Source organism: Heterodontus francisci, chromosome 10 (assembly GCF_036365525.1).
Source record: "Heterodontus francisci isolate sHetFra1 chromosome 10, sHetFra1.hap1, whole genome shotgun sequence".
NCBI lineage: Eukaryota > Metazoa > Chordata > Chondrichthyes > Heterodontiformes > Heterodontidae > Heterodontus > Heterodontus francisci.
This window is the reverse complement of record NC_090380.1, coordinates 10,309,409-10,327,937: the sequence shown is the minus strand read 5'-3', so window position 1 is coordinate 10,327,937 and position 18,529 is coordinate 10,309,409. Positions and strand designations below refer to the sequence as shown.

At 46.1% G+C, this 18,529-nt stretch overlaps 1 protein-coding gene across 3 annotated transcripts in view; it reads left to right on the top strand.

Moving 5' to 3' along the window:
• Nucleotides 1-18,529, top strand: part of LOC137374285 (phosphorylase b kinase regulatory subunit alpha, liver isoform-like) — a 285,712-nt gene that overhangs the window by 40,896 nt on the left and 226,287 nt on the right. For all 3 annotated transcript variants that reach the window (XM_068040091.1, XM_068040092.1, XM_068040090.1), the window contains exons 7-11: nucleotides 3,084-3,164; nucleotides 9,350-9,448; nucleotides 9,560-9,706; nucleotides 13,446-13,499; nucleotides 14,062-14,184. In XM_068040091.1, coding sequence (XP_067896192.1) covers nucleotides 3,084-3,164; nucleotides 9,350-9,448; nucleotides 9,560-9,706; nucleotides 13,446-13,499; nucleotides 14,062-14,184 — 504 coding nt within the window. The remainder of the gene's footprint in view (nucleotides 1-3,083; nucleotides 3,165-9,349; nucleotides 9,449-9,559; nucleotides 9,707-13,445; nucleotides 13,500-14,061; nucleotides 14,185-18,529) is intronic.

Genomic DNA, 18,529 nt, shown 5'->3' with positions numbered 1-18,529 from the left:
ATCTACCAATGCCTGGAATTTAAAATTCTCATCCTTGTTTTCAAATCCCTCCATGGCCTCTCTCCTATCTCTGTAACCTCCTCCAGTCCCACAACCCTCGGAGATATCTGTGCTCCTCTAGTTCTGGCCTCTTGAGCATCCCTGATTTTAATTGCTCCACTATTGGTGGCCGTGCCTTCAGTTGCCTTAGCCCTTCATAAACCACCTTCTTTTGAGATACTACTTTAAAATCTACTTCTTGACCCAAGTTTTTGGTCACTTATCCTAATCTCTCATTCTTTTGCTCGGTATCAGTTTTTTTGTCTGACAATGCTCCTGTGAAGTGCCTTGGATTGTTTTACTACTTTAAAGGTGCTATATCAATACAAGTTGTTGTTTTACTGCAAGTTATTGGTAGAGCAATGAAAACATTTGGTGACAGTAAAGACATTTTCTTTATTACGTTAGTGCCTGAATATGGATTGATGTTTAGTTTTTGATGCACCTGCTCAGCTAGACATTGACAAAGTCATAGAATGCAAGGACTGTTTTGCTAATGCTTAGACTGGTGGTGACGTTGAGGAACTAATGCACATTTAATAAGACAGTGAGTCTCTGCTTTCATTGATCTCACCAAAGCCTTTGACCTCGTCAGCAGACGTGGTCTCTTCAGACTACTAGAAAAGATCGGATGTCCACCAAAGCTACTAAGTATCATCACCTCATTCCATGACAATATGAAAGGCACAATTCAACATGGTGGCTCCTCATCAGAGCCCTTTCCTATCCTGAGTGGTGTGAAACAGGGCTGTGTTCTCGCACCCACACTTTTTGGGATTTTCTTCTCCCTGCTGCTTTCACATGCGTTCAAATCCTCTGAAGAAGGAATTTTCCTCCACACAAGATCAGGGGGCAGGTTGTTCAACCTTGCCCGTCTAAGAGCGAAGTCCAAAGTACGGAAAGTCCTCATCAGAGAACTCCTCTTTGCTGACGATGCTGCTTTAACATCTCACACTGAAGAATGCCTGCAGAGTCTCATCGACAGGTTTGCGTCTGCTTGCAATGAATTTGGCCTAACCATCAGCCTCAAGAAAACGAACATCATGGGGCAGGATGTCAGAAATGCTCCATCCACCAATATTGGCGACCACGCACTGGAAGTGGTTCAAGAGTTCACCTACCTAGGCTCAACTATCACCAGTAACCTGTCTCTAGATGCAGAAATCAACAAGCGCATGGGTAAGGCTTCCACTGCTATGTCCAGACTGGCCAAGAGAGTGTGGGAAAATGGCGCACTGACACGGAACACAAAAGTCCGAGTGTATCAGGCCTGTGTCCTCAGTACCTTGCTCTACGGCAGCGAGGCCTGGACAACGTATGCCAGCCAAGAGCGACGTCTCAATTCATTCCATCTTCGCTGCCTTCGGAGAATACTTGGCATCAGGTGGCAGGACTATATCTCCAACACAGAAGTCCTTGAAGCGGCCAACATCCCCAGCTTATACACACTACTGAGTCAGCGGCGCTTGAGATGGCTTGGCCATGTGAGCCGCATGGAAGATGGCAGGATCCCCAAAGACACATTGTACAGCGAGCTCGCCACTGGTATCAGACCCACCGGCCGTCCATGTCTCCGTTATAAAGACGTCTGCAAACGCGACATGAAATCGTGTGACATTGATCACAAGTCGTGGGAGTCAGTTGCCAGCATTCGCCAGAGCTGGCGGGCAGCCATAAAGACAGGGCTAAATTGTGGCGAGTCGAAGAGACTTAGTAGTTGGCAGGAAAAAAGACAGAGGCGCAAGGGGAGAGCCAACTGTGCAACAGCCCCAACAAACAAATTTCTCTGCAGCACCTGTGGAAGAGCCTGTCACTCCAGAATTGGCCTTTATAGCCACTCCAGGCGCTGCTTCACAAACCACTGACCACCTCCAGGCGCGTATCCATTGTCTCTCGAGATAAGGAGGCCCAAAAGAAAAGAAGAGTCTCTGCATAGTTACAAACTGGCAAGCACTGGACTGATGTCAGGAAACATCACTTCATGCAAAAACCCGATTCATCCAAAATGCAGTTAGATGCTGTGATCAGGGAGCACGAGTTTCTATGACAGGATAGGTTAGATGGGCTGAATGAGTTCCACTGTACTTACCTTGGCTAGCATTTTCCCTTAATATTATCCAGAATAACTTTCAAAAAGGAATTGGATCAATACCTGAACAGGAAAAATTTATCGGGCTGTGGGGAAATGGCAATGGGAATAGCTGTTTCAGAGAGCTGGTACAGCCATGATAGGCCGAATGGCCTCGTGTGCTGTATGATTCTATGAATGGGCATGGTAATTTAATACTGCAACTTATGATTGGTTTAGCAGTGCAGCATTAGCATTACTTTAAAAGTACTCCTATTATATTTAAAGTACTCTCCCTATAGCATATACCAAAAATTAATTTACTCGGAAATGATGTGTACCAATAGCTGCATGCATGCTAAGTGACATGTATTATAACAGACTGCTTTCCTGTTACAAGACTGGCCATGCAATGGCATTCTTTGAATTTTGGAACTGGTCAGGTGATCTGCTAGGCCACATATTCCTATGTAAGCTTAAATGTTACTTGAGCTTGCGTTGCTGCCAAAGTGGCCTTGATGTTATTGTTCATCAATTGGTAGATTCAGCAATCCTACACTCAAAGGGAGCACCTTCCATTGAACCATTGCTGCAGTGTCTTAGCCTCGTCACTGGCTCTCGTTCCCTTGGAGTGAAGCTCCTCCCACCCCTCCCCTCCCCCTCAAGCGTAAGAGTTTTGTCATGCTGCATCCAAGATTGGAATTTGCTCAAATTTCAATTTGGCCATCATTTTGAAACTGTCTGCCAAGCTCACTAGCTGTCACCACTGTGAATGAAGTATCATGGACTGAACTCCTTACCGATCTCACTCTTTGTCTTCAAATTTGATGTCCTACACTGATAGTAGGACCTGCAATCAAATGAAAAGTTAATGTCAGCTATTCATGCTTATAAAATATACATCAATTCAATAATGAAAGTGTTGGCATAATGTGGGGAAGAAAGCTAATAGTTTCTTTTTCCCTTTTGGCCTCAGGATTATGGCATGTGGGAACGTGGAGATAAAACAAACCAGGGAATAGCAGAGCTGAATGCAAGTTCGGTGGGCATGGCCAAGGTAATTAACACGGGCATTGGTAAAAATAAATCCGTTTAACTCCCTATAAACAATACAGCAGGTTTCACATGCCAGTGAACTTACTAGTTATGGAACGTGTGCTGGGCCTGTACCATTCTCAGCCATTCCAGGCAATGTTAGAATGTCTCAAATTAATGTCGGGCCCTTGTACAAGGTGGGGTGGTACTGGGAGCCTTCGTGATCTTTTATGGTAGTTGCATTCAAACCTCTGTTATTGGCTTCTCATTGGTGTATTTAGGTTAAAACAAAAGAGGCACAGCTCATCCCTGAGCTCCAGCTCCTCTGGAATGATATTTGTTTTCATTGGGATATCAACTATTTCTCAAAAGAAATCTAACCAAATTCAATATATTTATGTATTCCTGTTCACAAAACATATAGTCCATATTAGCATGTATGTTATCACATGAAAGCACATGCTATGGCATAAAGATATGATGGACAATGAACTTTGTCATGTCAATAATTTTCCTGTACTCTTATCAGATGTTAAGGATGTGTGCATACTCTTGTGTTTCTAACATAAGGAGGAATGTGAAAACATAGTGAAACCTGTCATGAAGAACACTTATTTATAGTGGACGCCATGCCCCGAAATACTACAGTTATAACGCAACAGCTGTTCAGCCGAGGTTTACTCCAAAGTCGCAAATGAAAGAATATGTTACAAGATATGCCACATACATTTGTATTTTGGCATTTGGTTTGACAACTCCTAATCAAGAAAGCCAGGAGTGAGCTATGGCCAACCTTGTAAATAACCAGACTCAAGTGTGTTTCATTGTTGCCAGTAATGCTCTGGGTTTACTTTCCTATCAGTGGATGTCAGTCTCGAGGTTCCTGAGTGAAGGAAAGCTGTTATTAGACTGGGTATTACTGTCTTCTCAGCTCAGATCCAGCTCCGTGCCTAGGCTAGTGTGAAGAACAAACCTCTGACCGTTCCTTGGAGTACCAGCAGGCCGTCCTCAAGGACAAGCCCTAGTTGACTAAGCCCTAAATAGTAGGCTTCCATCGTAACAGAGATGTCACTAATCATTTTCATCATATAAGGATACTGTATTTGTAAACTTTTAGATGTTGCAATGATACAATTATTTATATACTTGGGATTTATTAAATAGAAATACTAATTAACTAGTGCTGAGCCGTCCAATCAGACTGTGTTTCGATGCTGTGCTTCAGAATGGTCAAAATTTTACGAAGTAACTGAAGAAAAGTCTAGGATGAGATATATTTGTTAGGCCCATTGAAACTCGCCTCACTCGAGTACATTAAACATCAGGGCAGCTAATTGGATTTTCAGCACAATGGCAACACTTGTACTTTAGAATTCTTGGGTGCAATTTAGGAGCTACAATACTGCAAGAGATGGTTGATTAAATTTAAAACCTATTCCCATAAACGTTGCTTTATAAGTAGATAATGGACAGTGACAAGAAAATCAGGTTTGAGTTTGTTACTGAAGCTGAACAGACAACACCTTCAGTGCATTCCTGATTGCACAGATATTATTTCTGATAAAATTGAACTTGAGAACATCTTAAAGTGAGAAAGTGAAGGGAACTACTAGGCTGGACTTGTGGGGGATGGGATTGATGGTGAAGCTGCCCTCTGAAACTGACTGGAACTCCAGGATCTCGGGCATGTGTAGACTAGAATGGAAATGCTCAAGTTGCAGTCTGTCACTCAGGGTCCTGCCGCAGGCTGCACTGTGCCTCCCCAGAGCTGGCAATCAGTGAGAACTTCAACTTCCCACATCGCTGTTTGAAACACCGAAAAAAGTTACACCTTCTTCAATCAGATGTAAGTGGGTTTTTAATGGTGATGCAGAGGCAGTGGCGTAGTGGTAATGTCACTGGACTAGTAACCCAGAGACCCAGGCTACTGCTGTGGGGACATGGGTTCGAATCCCACCACGGCAGATGGTGGAATTTGAATTCAATTAATAAATCTGGAATTAAAAAGCTAGACTAGTGATGACCATGAAACCATTGTTGATTGTTGTAAAAACCCATCTGGTTCACTAATGTCCTTTAGGGAAGGAAATCTGCTGTCCTTACCTGGTCTGGCCTACATGTGACTCCAGATCCACAGCAATGTGGTTGACACTTACATGCCCTCTGAAATGGCCTAGCAAGCCACTCAGTTGTATCTAACCGCTACAAAGTCAATAAAAAGGAATGAAACCGGACGGACCACCCGGCATTGACCTAGGCACCGGAAATGACAACGGCAAACCCAGCCCTGTTGACCCTGCATAGTCCTCCTTACTAACATCTGGGGGCTTGTTCCAAAATTGGGAGAACTGTCCCACAGACTAATCTAGCAACAGCCTCACATAGTCACACTCACGGAATCATACCTTACAGACAATGTCCCACAACCACAATCTGTAACCTCATGGCCCAGCGTATCCCCTACTCTACCATTACCATCAAGCCAGGGGACCCTGGGTTAATGAAGAGTGCAGGAGGGCATGCCAGGAGCAGCACCAGGCATACCTCAAAATGAGGTGACAACTACTTCCATACCAAATAGAAGAAGCAGCATGTGATAAGAGGAGTGGGGGAGTTAGGGGGCTCAGTGTTTACATGTGCACCAAACAGCGTAAGCAGCATGTGATAGATAGAGTTAAGCAATCCCATAACCAACAGATCAGATCTAAACTCTGCAGTCCTGCCACATCCAGTCGTGAATGGTGGTGGACAATTAAACAACTAATCGGAGGAGGAGGCTCCACAAATGTCCCCATCCTCAATGATGGGGAACCCGGCACATCAGTGCGAATGATAAGGCTGAAGCATTTACTATCATTTTCAGCCAGAAGTGCCAAGGGATGATCCAAATCGGCCTCCTCCTGAGGTCCCCAGCATCACAGATGCCAGACTTCAGCCAATTCGATTCACTCCACGTGATATCAAGAAACGGCTGAAAGCACTGGATACTGCAAAGGCTATGGACCCTGACAATATTCCGGCAATAGTACTGAAGACCTGTGCTCCAGAACGTGCCGTGCCCCTAGCCAAGCTGTTCCAGTACAGCTACAACACTGGCATCTATCCGGCAATGTGGAAAATTGCCCAGGTATGTCCTGTACACAAAAAGCAGGACAAGTCCAACCCGGTCAATTACCGCCCCATCAGCCTACTCTCAATCATCAGTAAAGTGATGGAAGGTGTCATTGACAGTGCTATCAAGCAGCAGTTACTCAGCAATAACCTGCTCACTGATGCTAAGTTTGGATTTCGCCAGGGCCACTCAGTTACTGACCTCATTACAGCCTTGGTCCTAACACGGACAAAAGAGCTGAACTCGGGAGTTGAGGTGAGAATGACTGCCCTTGATATCAAGGCAGCATTTGACCAAGTACAACATCAAGGAGCCCTAGCAAAACTAAAGTCAATGGGAATCAGCGGGAAAACTCTTTGCTGGTTAGAGTCATAGCTAGCACAAAGGAAGATGGCTGTGGTTGTTGGAGGTCAATCATCTCAGTCTCAGGACATCACTGCAGGAGTTCCCCAGGGTACTGTCCTAGGCCCAAATATCAACTGCTTCACCAATGACCTTCCTTCGATCATAAGGTCAGAAGTGGGGATATTCGCCGATGATTGCACAATGTTCAGCACCATTCACAACTCCTCAGATACTGAAGCAGCCCGTGTCCAGATGCAGCAAGACCTGGACCATATCCAGGCTTGGGCTGATAAATGGCAAGTAACATTCGCCACACAAGTGCCAAGTAATCACCATCTCCAGCAAGAGAGAATCTAACCATCTGCTCTTGACGTTCAATGGCATTTCCATCACTGAATCGCCCACTATCAACTTCCTGGGGGTTACTGTTGACCAGAAACTGAACTGGACCAGCCATATAATTGCTGTGCCTACAAGAGCAGGTCAGAGGCTGGGAATTCTGTGGCGAGTAACTCACCTCCTGACTCCCCAGTGCCTGTCCACAAGGCACAAGTCAGGAGTGTGATGGAATACTCTCCACTTGCCTGGATGGGTGCAGCTCCAACAACACTCAGGAAGCTCGACACCATCCAGGACAAAGCAGCCGCTTGATTGGCACCCCATCCATACCTTCAACATTCACTCCCTCCACCGCTGACTCACAGTGGCAGCAATGTGTACCATCTACAAGATGCACTGCACCAACTCACCAAGGTTCCTTCGACAGCACTTTCCAAACCCTCTACCACCTAGAAAGACAAGGGCCGCAGATGGATGGGAACACCGCCACCTCCAAGTCACACACCATCCTGACTTGGAACTATATCGCCGTTCCTTCACTGTCGCTGGGTCAAATCCTGGAACTCCCTTTCCAACAGCACTGTGGGTGTACCTACGTCCCAAGGACTGCAGTAGTTCAAGAAGGCAGCTCACCACCACTTTCTCAAGGGCAATTAGGGATGGGCAATAAATGCTGTCCTAGCCAGTGACGCCCACATCCCACGCACGATAAAGGCCAACTCGGGTCTGCAAAAAAAAAAAACCCGACCCATGCCTGGCAGAACCACATCTGACCTGAACGTGACCCGACCCAAGTCCTTCCATTTTTCCCGCGTCCTACCCACTTTGTTTTTCGCTTTGTTGCTGATCTGCACAAGCTTTAACTAACTCTAACAAAACCACCTTTCTTGTCCAAAAATTAAATTAACATTGGAGCCTGTGATAGTGTTTCTGAACCGGCCTGACCCGAGCCCGAATGCCGGACCCGGAAGTGCGACCCGACCCGAACCAGACACGTTGTCGGGTCCTGTTGGGTTTGGGTCGGGTAGCAGGCCTTTAACGCACCAATAAAAAATATTGTGATTGATAAAATTTAATGAACAACAGGACTGGCTCTGAAAAAATAATGTTATAGTTCTGGAGTGTTATATGATTAATGAGTAGATTTTTTAAACTTTAAAGAAGATTTTTCAGAATATTTTAGCTTCAGCCTTCACCACATGACTTGGATGAAGAGACAGAGAGTAATGTATCTAAGTTTGCTGATGATATAAAGCTCGGTGGAAAGGTAAGCTGTGGGGAGAATGTCGAGAGGGTGCAAAGAGATATAGACAGGTTAAGCGAGTGAGTAACAAGATGGCAGTTGGAGGATAATGTAAGGAAGTGTGAAGTTATTCACTTTGGTCATAAGAATAGAAAAGCAGAATTTTTTGTAAAAGATCTGAAACTTGTGTCGCTATTTAAAGAGACTTGGGGGTGCTTGTACAGGAATGCAGAAAGTTAACATGCAGCTAAAGCAAGCAATTAGGAAGGCAAGTGGCATGTTGGCCTTGATTACAAGATTAGTGCAGTACAGGAATAAAGAGGTCTTGATACAATTGTACAGGGTTTTGGTGAGACCACATCTGGAGTACTGTGTGCAGTTTTGGTCTACACATTTAAGGAAGGATATATTTGCCTTGGTGGTACAGAAAGGTTAACTAGATTGGTACCTGGGATGAGGGGGTTGGCTTATGATGAGAGACTGAGTAAATTGGGCCTGTATTCTCCGGCGTTCAAAAGAATGAGAGGTGATCTCATTGAAACATATCAGATTCTAAAGGGGCTAGATAGGGTAGAAGCTGAGAGATTATTTCCACTGGTCGGGGAATCTAAAACACAGGGGCACAGTGTTAGGATAAGGGGTCAATCATTCAGGACTGAGATGAGGAAAACTACTTCAATCAAAGGGTTGTGAATCTTTTGAATTCTCTACCCCAAAGGGTTGTGGATGCTCCATTATTGAATACATTTAAGGCTGGAATAGATAGATTTTTGGTCTCTCAAGGAATCAAGGGATATGGGGAGTGGATAGGAAAGTGAAGTTGAGGTAGAAGAACAGTCATGATCGTATTGAATGGTGGAGTAGGCTCGAGGGGCCGAATGGTCTACTCCTGCTCTTCATTCTTACCTTCTTATGTGTATGTCCCAATCTTCTGTTTTTTGTATATAAACATTAGAGGAAGACCTGCACATTTTTGAACCTATGGTTTCCTACAATAATAGAAGTTTTCCAGTTTCATAAAGCCTCTTGCACATGTTTGAACTGCTTCAGTGCTACAGAAGTCAATACATTTTCCATTGTTCGACAGACAATACATCAATCAACATTCAACAGTCCTACTGGATGTTTATTATGTAGCTAGTAATCTAATTCTACCCTCTTGTTGCAGGCAGCTCTGGAGGCAATCGATGAATTGGATCTGTTCGGTGCCCGGGGAGGCCCCAAGTCGGTTATTCATGTTCTGCCTGATGAAGTGCAACATTGCCAGGTAAATGCGAGAGAATGGCATGGACTGATTTAATTACGTTACTGCTGTTTATTGATCAGTCCAAATGTGATTGGTTATTCTTAATTGATTTCCGTTCTTTTTTTATTTTAGTCCATTCTTCATTCTATGTTACCTAGAGCTTCGACATCTAAAGAGATTGATGCGGGACTTCTCTCAATTATTTCCTACCCAGCTTTTGCTGTGGAGGATATTGATCTTGTGAATGTGACAAAGAATGAAATCATTTCAAAATTGCAAGTAAGTTTTTATTAAAGAATTGAATAACTGCCATCTAGAGCAGTGCACTAACAAGGCTTTCATTTATTTATTTCATTTAGAGATACAGCCCTTCGGCCCACCGAGTCTGTGCCGACCATCAACCACCCATTATGCTAATCCTACATTAATCCCATATTCCTACCCCATCCCCACTTTCCCTCAATTCCCCTACCACCTACCTATACTAGGGGCAATTTATAATGGCCAATTTACCTGTCAACCTGCAAGTCTTTGGCTGTGGGAGGAAACCGGAGCACCCGGCGAAAACCCATGCGGTCACAGGGAGAACTTGCAAACTCCGCACAGGCAGTACCCGGAATTGAACCCGTGTCTCTGGAGCTGTGAGGCTGCGGTGCTAACCATGGCTTTACAGGAGTACTTTCTCTTCCTGCGATACCAACACTCCCCAATTTTCCTGAAGATGTTGGGACCAGTATTTAACTGCAGACATATAATTTGGTGGATAAGGGACTGTCTATGGATGTTATTTATATGGACTTCCAGAAGGCATTTGATAAGGTTGCACATGGTGAGACCATTAACAAAAATGAAAGTGCAGTGAATTGGTTTGGAGACAGAGAGTAGGGATAATGAGTATGTTCTCTAATTGGCAGGATATAACTGTTGGGTGTTCCCCAGGGATCAGCACTGGGGTCTCTGCTTTTCACTGTATTTATAAACGACTTGGATATAGGAATAGAGTCGTATATCCATGTTTGTTCATGACACCATGTGGCACAGTAAATAGTGTAGATGGGAGTAGAAAGTGGCAAAGGGACATTGATAGATTACGTGAGTGGCAGATGGAGTTCAATGTGTGAGGTCATTTACCTTGGACCCAGGAAGAGAAATTGTTTTAAATGGTGAGAAGCTCGGAACTGTGGAGGAACAGAGAGATTCAGGGTCCAAGTGTAGAAATCTCTCAAAAGCCAGTGAACAGGTACAGAAACTAATTGAAAAGGCGACTGGAATTGGCCTTTATCTGAAAGGGGCTGGAATACAAAGGGCTGGAAGTTATGTTACAGTTGTATAAATCTCTGCTTAGACCACATCTGGGAGACTGCGTTCAGCTCTGGACACCACAGCTCGGGAAGGATAAATTAACCTTGGAGGGGGTGTAGAACTGATTCACCAGAATGATCACACTGCTGAAAGAGTTAAATTGTGAGAACTGGCTGCATAGACTAGGCTTGTATTCCCTTGTGTGCAGAAGATTAATGATGATCTGATAGAGGTGATGATTAAAGCTACTGAGGCTGGGGGTGGGGTGGGGGGTGCGTGGGTGTCAATTGAAAATTTCAAAACTGAGACTGATAGATTTTCCTGGCGAGGGTATTAAGGGTTCTGGAACCAAGGTGGGTAACTCGAGTTGAAATACCAATCAACCATGATCTAATTGAATAGCAGAGCAGGTTTGAGGGGCTGAATGGCCTCCTCTTACTGCTATGCTGCTGACTGCCAGGTGATGGGTGGAGCAGCCCCTTAGTGTATGTGAGACCTGAGCCTCATTCCGGTGCCTCTGCTCCAGCTTGCCGACTATGGGAGGATAGGAAATCAGCCGCCGCGTGTACAGACTGACCCTCAGTCATGTACAGACTGGAGGTGGGAGTAGCCTTGAGATCCCTGCTCCTCCTGGTCCCACCAAAAGAAAAGTGTATCATTTCCTGGACCATTTTACAGACTGCTGGTGCCCAGTGCCAACAGGTGAGGTCCATGCTCTGCCCATTTGTATTTGGAATCTCAAATTAAGATCCTACATACATCAGAAGAACCCAGTTTTCCATATTTTTTTTTTATTCATTCATGGGATGTGGGCCACGCTGGCCAGGCCAGCATTTATTGCCCATCCCTAACTGCCCTTGAGAAGGTGGTGGTGAGCTGCCTTCTTGAACCGTTGCAGTCCATGTGAGGTAGGTACACTCACAGTGCTGTTAGGAAGGGAGTTCCAGGATTTTGACCCAGCGATAGTGAAGGAACGGCGATATAGTTCCAAGTCAGGATGGTGTGTGACTTGGAGGGGAACTTGCAGGTGGTGGTGTTCCCAAATATTTGCTGCCCTTGTCCTTCTAGGTGGTAGAGGTCGCAGGTTTGGAAGGTGCTGTCTCAGGAGCCTTGGTGCATTGCTGCAGTGCATCTTGTAGATGGTACACACTGCTGCCACTGTGCGTCGGTGGTGGAGGGAATGAATGTTTGTAGATGGGGTGCAAATCAAGCGGGCTGCTTTGTTCTGGATGGTGTCGAGCTTCTTGAGTGTTGTTGGAGCTGCACCAATCCAGGCAAGTGGAGAGTATTCCATCACACTCCTGACTTGTGCCTTGTAGATGGTGGACAGGCTTTGGGGAGTCAGGAGGTGAGTTACTCGCCTCAGGATTCCTAGCCTCTGACCTGCTCTTATAACCACGGTATTTATATGGCTACTCCAGTTCAGTTTCTGGTCGATGGTATCCCCTAGGATGTTGATAGTGGGGGATTCAGCAATGGTAATGCCGTTGAATGTCAAGGGGAGATGGTTAGATTCTCTCTTGTTGGAGATGGTCATTGCCTGGCACTTGTGTGGCACGAATGTTACTTGCCACTTATCAGCCCAAGCCTGGATATTGTGCAGGTCTTGCTGCATTTCTACACGGACTGCTTCAGTATCTGAGGAGTCACAAATGGTGCTGAACATTGTGCAGACATCCGTGAACATCCTCACTTCTGACCTTATTATTGAAGGAAGGTCATTGATGAAGCAGCTGAAGATGGTTGGGCCCAGGACACTACCCTGAGGAACTCCTGCAGTGATGTCCTCGAGCTCAGATGATTGACCTCCAACAACCACAGCCATCTTCCTTTGCGCTGGGTATGACTCCAGCCAGCGGAGTGTTTTCCCCCTGATTCCCATCGACCTCAGTTTTGCTCGGGCTCCTTGATGCCATACTCGGTCAAATGCTGCCTTATACGTGGCTGTTGCCTGGAACAGGCAGATCCTAGGCTGCCTGTTTCAGAATCCGACTCGAGATTCCAGCAGGCAGACACCAGAGTAAGTGAAGTGTTAAGTGACACTGTTGCCATTCTCATGCTGCTGCCCCTCCAATCAGAGGGTTTAGAATTGGCTCTATTTGACCCTTCGTTTGGGTGTTCTACACAAGCCCATTGGTACCTCACTCCCAATAGCAGTCTTCATGTGTGAGCTTATACACTGAATATTTATGGGTTGTTGAACCTGAGGACGGTGTCACATCAGAGCCAGAATCAGTTACCCACCAGCAGTCAACCCTGATGCAGTGTTCGTATGGATAACAGCTATAAAATAATGCCAATCCTGTTTCTCACATAGAAGCACTGAGTCCAATTGAAGTTCTGTACCATGTCTCCAGCTGATATCTGCTAACTCAGCCAGTGAAAATCATGGGTAATCTTCCCACTGCTTGTCCAGTGAGGACCAGCCAATCTATTGGAGCTTTGGCCTGCAAGGATTCACGTAGAGTGGAACAGGGGTGGGGTGATTTATCTCTGTACTGCAGAACGAAACCTGCAACCTTGGAAAGAACTGGTTTGTAATTTCACTGCGCATAGTATCCAAGGGATGTTTTCCCCTTTGTGTTGACATTGCCTTTTTTCAGCTTGGGAGGAAACTGAGTCACTGCATAATGTGGAGTTATCTCTGCATTATGCTCTCTTGCTTGTACATGACTGAATTTTCTTTGTAGTAATTTAATTTCTTTCTGTTGTATAGGGGCGGTACGGCTGCTGTCGATTTTTGAGAGATGGCTACAAAACTCCAAGAGAGGTATATAGAGTTTAGTTTCACACCTGTAGATTGATAGTTTGGTGCACCATCTGACTGAATGGAGAAGTGGTTAGAATCAATGGAAAGGAACCTACAGGATTTTGATTTTACTTGTTTAACAGCAGGTCTGTGGTGGAACTTATGTTCTTTATAAGCACAAGATGATTTTTGTGCTTGTACAGAAGAATCAGTCCCCTCAACATGTTATGTTTTACACTAATACCCTTTTGCTAAAGCTCCTTCATTCTGCCATGCTCTGCAGTTGCAGCAAGCTTGGACCCGAATACTGCCATCAGCATTCTGCTTGACAATTCAACAAGTCCACATGAATAGAACAAATCAATTCAAGCTCATTTGTAATTTTTTAAAATAATTTTTGATTTGAAAATGTATGCTGATAAAATCTTTCTCCCTTCCTCTTTAATACAAATGTGTTTGTGTCTCTCCTAATTTTTCCTCTGCTGAAAACCATTTCACTTCTCAAATGTGTTATTTGAAAATGTGGCCACATTCGTGAGTAATTTGTAACCTCTGTAATTAAATCGTTGCCTTCTGCTTTTAGGATCCTAGCAGATTGCACTATGACTCTGCTGAACTCCAGTTGTTTGAAAACATTGAATGTGAATGGCCTGTCTTCTGGACCTATCTCCTCATTGATGGGGCATTTAAAGGAGACAAGGTGCAGGTAGGACACTAGCAACCTCATTGGTTATATTAGATTAGATTAGAGATACAGCACTGAAACAGGCCCTTCGGCCCGCCGAGTCTGTGCCGAACATCAACCACCCATTTATACTAATCCTACACTAATCCCATATTCCTACCAAACATCCCCACCTATCCCTATATTTCCCTATCACCTACCTATACTAGTGACAATTTATAATGGCCAATTTACCTATCAACCTGCAAGTCTTTTGGCTTGTGGGAGGAAACCGGAGCACCCGGAGAAAACCCACGCAGACACAGGGAGAACTTGCAAACTCCACACAGGCAGTACCCGGAATCGAACCCGGGTCCCTGGAGCTGTGAGGCGGCGGTGCTAACCACTGCGCCACTGTGCCGCACTATGGAGAGGGACAGTCTGTTCATAGGCCATTATCTGTCTGTGTACAAATCAGATACTACCTTGTGACAGTAACAAACATTTACAACATACATAATATACACTTCACCTTGATTATCATTTCTTCCCCTTCGATCATTATTTTATATTGTGCCTACCTGTGCTACCTATTTTAATCTAGGAATACATTTTGAAATGTATAGCTATGAAACTCATTATTTGTAAATTCCAAATTTGCCTTGAATTTTCTTGAGCCTGTGGCTTTCAGTTTCATTTTCTGTAATTTTTCTGTACTTGTTGTAATCTTTTATGTCTCTGTAGAGTCACCTGTCAGGTGTCTTCTCTCAAGGGGGTGTAAACTGGTTGTATTGACTGCCTGTTATACACCCTGCCTTCTCACTCCGTTTTGTGCTGCTGCTGAAGTTGAATTTTACCCCTCGACAGTCTTCAGTCTTTCCTCATAACTTGGAGGGGTTCAACTAGGAAACATCTCTGCATTGCCTCCAGTGTTTGAATAGTGCCCGTGTGTCTCTGACCACAGTCAGACACAATAACCAGGGTATGGTCTGACCAGAACACTGTACAACTTGATCATGACTTCAGATGACTTGTACTCTCCTGAGATGTCATTCAACGTTATGTTGACTTTGGTCGTTGTTGAATTGTTTGGGTATAATGTCAGGTTCACTCTGACCTGTAAGCCCCGGTTTTAATTCAGAATGGGAATTGGGCAGGTGGGCAAACCTCCCTGGCCTTGGCAGCGAGAGCCTTGGGTGATTTTAGCTCCTGGTCAGTTGGGGATAGAGGATGGCACAGCTGAGATTGATGGGATGGTCTCTGGCACTTGTAAATGCCACTGAGAGAGTTTCAGGAGGAAATGGCACCATGCCTCCTACCACAAAAAAAGTGAAAATAAAATAACTTCTTTGGTCCTCTTTTGGCCCCAACTCTTCCCACTGGCCTCAGCTGGGGGTAAGATCACAACCGCTTCCCTCCTCAGGCCACTGGTTAATCTAACAATCAGAGCCTGATGTACATCCAGAATGACCACATCATTTTCTGCTGCCAGCCCTGAAGAGCAGGTTAAAGTTGAAGACAGAAGGATGGGAATGGATTATTCATGTGTTCCCTCCCCTCAGCACCGGGTACACATCCCCTCACCACTGGGTGTACTTCCCCTCAGCACCGGGTACACTTCCCCTCACCACTGGGTGTACTTCCCCTCAGCACCAGGTACACTTCCCCTCACCACTGGGTGTACTTCCCCTCAGCACCAGGTACACTTCCCCTCACCACTGGGTGTACTTCCCCTCAGCACCAGGTACACTTCCCCTCACCATCGGGTACACCAGGCAGACCTCAAAATGAGGTGTCAACCTGGTGAAGCTACAACACAGGACTATCTGCGTGCCAAACTGTGTAAGCAGCATGCGATAGACAGAGCGAAGCGATCCCATAACCAACGGATCAGATCTAAGCTCTGCAGTCCTGCCACATCCAGCCGTGAATGGTGGTGGACAATTAAACAACTAACTGGAGGAGGTGGCTTCACAAATATCCCCATCCTCAATGATGGGGGAGCCCAGCACATCAGTGAGAAAGATAAGGCTGAAGCATTTGCAACAATTTTCAGCCAGAAGTGCCGAGTTGATGATTCATCTTGGCCTCCTCCTGAAGTCCCCAGCATCACAGATGCCAGACTTCAGCCAATTCGATTCACTCCATGCGATATCAAGAAATGACTGAAGGCACTGGATACTGCAAAGGCTATGGGCCCTGACAATATTCTGTCAATAGTACTGAAGACCTGTGCTCCAGAACATACCGTGCCCCTAGCCAAGCTGTTCCAGTACAGCTACAACACTGGCATCTACCCTGCAATGTGGAAAATTGCCCAGGTATGTCCTGTACACCAAAATCAGGACAAGTTCAACCCAGCCAATTACCACCCCATCAGCTTACTCTCAATCATCAGTAAAGTGATGGAAGGTGTCATCAACAGTGCCATCAAGCGGCACTTGCTTAGCAATAACCTGCTCAGTGACACCCAGTTTGGGTTGCGCCAGGACCACTCAGCTCCTGACCTCATTACAGCCTTGGTTCAAACATGGACAAAAGAGCTGAACTCAAGAGGTGAGGTGAGAGTGGCTGCCCTTGACATCAAGGCAGTATTTGACCAAGTATGGCACCAAGGAGCCCGAGCAAAACTGAGGTCAATGGGAATCAGGGGGAAAACTCTCCGCTGGTTAGAATCATACCTAGCACAAAGGAAGATGGTTGTGGTTATTGGAGGTCAATCATCTGAGCTCCAGGTCATCACTGCAGGAGTTTCTCAGGGCAGCGTTCCAGGCCCAACCATCTTCAGCTGCTTCATCAATGACCTTCCTTCAATCATAAAATCAGAAGTGGGGATGTTCACTGATGATTGCACAATGTTCAGCACCATTCGTGACTCCTCAGATACTGAAGCAGTCCGTGTAGAAATGCAGCAAGACCCGGACAATATCCAGGCTTGTACTGATAAGTGGCTAGTAACATTTGCGCCACACAAGTGCCAGGCAATGTCCATCTCCAACAAGAGAGAATCTAACCATCTCCCCTTGACATTCAACAGCATTACCATCGCTGATTCCCCCACTATCAATATCCTGGGGATTACCATCGACCAGAAACTGAACTGGAGTAACCATATAAATACTGTGGCTACCAGAGAAGGTCAGAGTCTGGGAATTCTGCAGCGAGTAACTCACCTCCTGACTCCTCAAAGCCTGTCCACCATCTACAAGGCACAAGTCAGGAGTGTGATGGAATACTCTCCACTTGCCTGGATGGGTGCAGCTCCAACAACACTCAGGACGCTCGACACCATCCAGGACAAAGCAGCCCGCTCGATTGGCTTCCCATCTACAAACATTCACTCCCTCCACCACCGACGCACAGTGGCAGCAGTGTGTACCATCTACAAGATGCATTGCAGCAATGCAGCAAGGCTCCTTAGACAGCACTTTCCAAACCCGCGACCTCTACTAACTAGAAGAACAAGGGCAGCAAATACATGGGAACACCACCACCTGCAAGTTCCCCTCCAAGTCACACACCATCCTGACTTGGAACTATTATCGCTGTTCCTTCACTGTCACTGAGTCAAATTCCTGGAACTCCCTTCCCAACAGTATTGTGGGTATACCTACCCCACATGGACTGCAGCGGTTCAAGAAGGCAGCTCACCACCACCTTCTCAAGGGGAATTAGGGATGGGCAATAAATGCTGGCCTGGCCAGCGACGCCCACATCCAATGAATGAATTTTTTTAAAAAAGCACTTCCCCTCACCACTGGGTACACCTCCCCTCACCACTGGGTACACCTCCCCTCACCACTGGGTACACCTCCCCTCACCACTGGATACACCTCCCCTCACCATTGAGTACACCTCCCCTCACCACAGGTTACGCTTTCCCTCACCACTGGGTGCACTTCCCCTCACCACCGGGTACACCACCCCTCACCACCGGGTACACCACCCCTCACCACCTGGTACACCTCCCCACACCACTGGGTGCACTTCCCCTCACCACCTGGTACACCTCTCCTCACCACAGGTTACGCTTTCCCTCACCACTGGGTGCACTTCCCCTCACCACCGGGTACACCACCCCTCACCACCGGGTACACCACCCCTCACCACCTGGTACACCTCCCCACACCACTGGGTGCACTTCCCCTTGCCACCTGGTACACCTCCCCTCACCACCGGTTCTGCTTTTCCTCACCACCTGGTACTCTTCCCCTCACCACCTGGTACTCTTCCCCTCACCACCGGTTACGCTTCCCCTCACCACCTGGTACTCTTCCCCTCACCACAGGTTACGCTTCCCCTCACCACCTGGTACTCTTCCCCTCACCACAGGTTACGCTTCCCCTCACCACCTGGTACTCTTCCCCTCACCACAGGTTACGCTTCC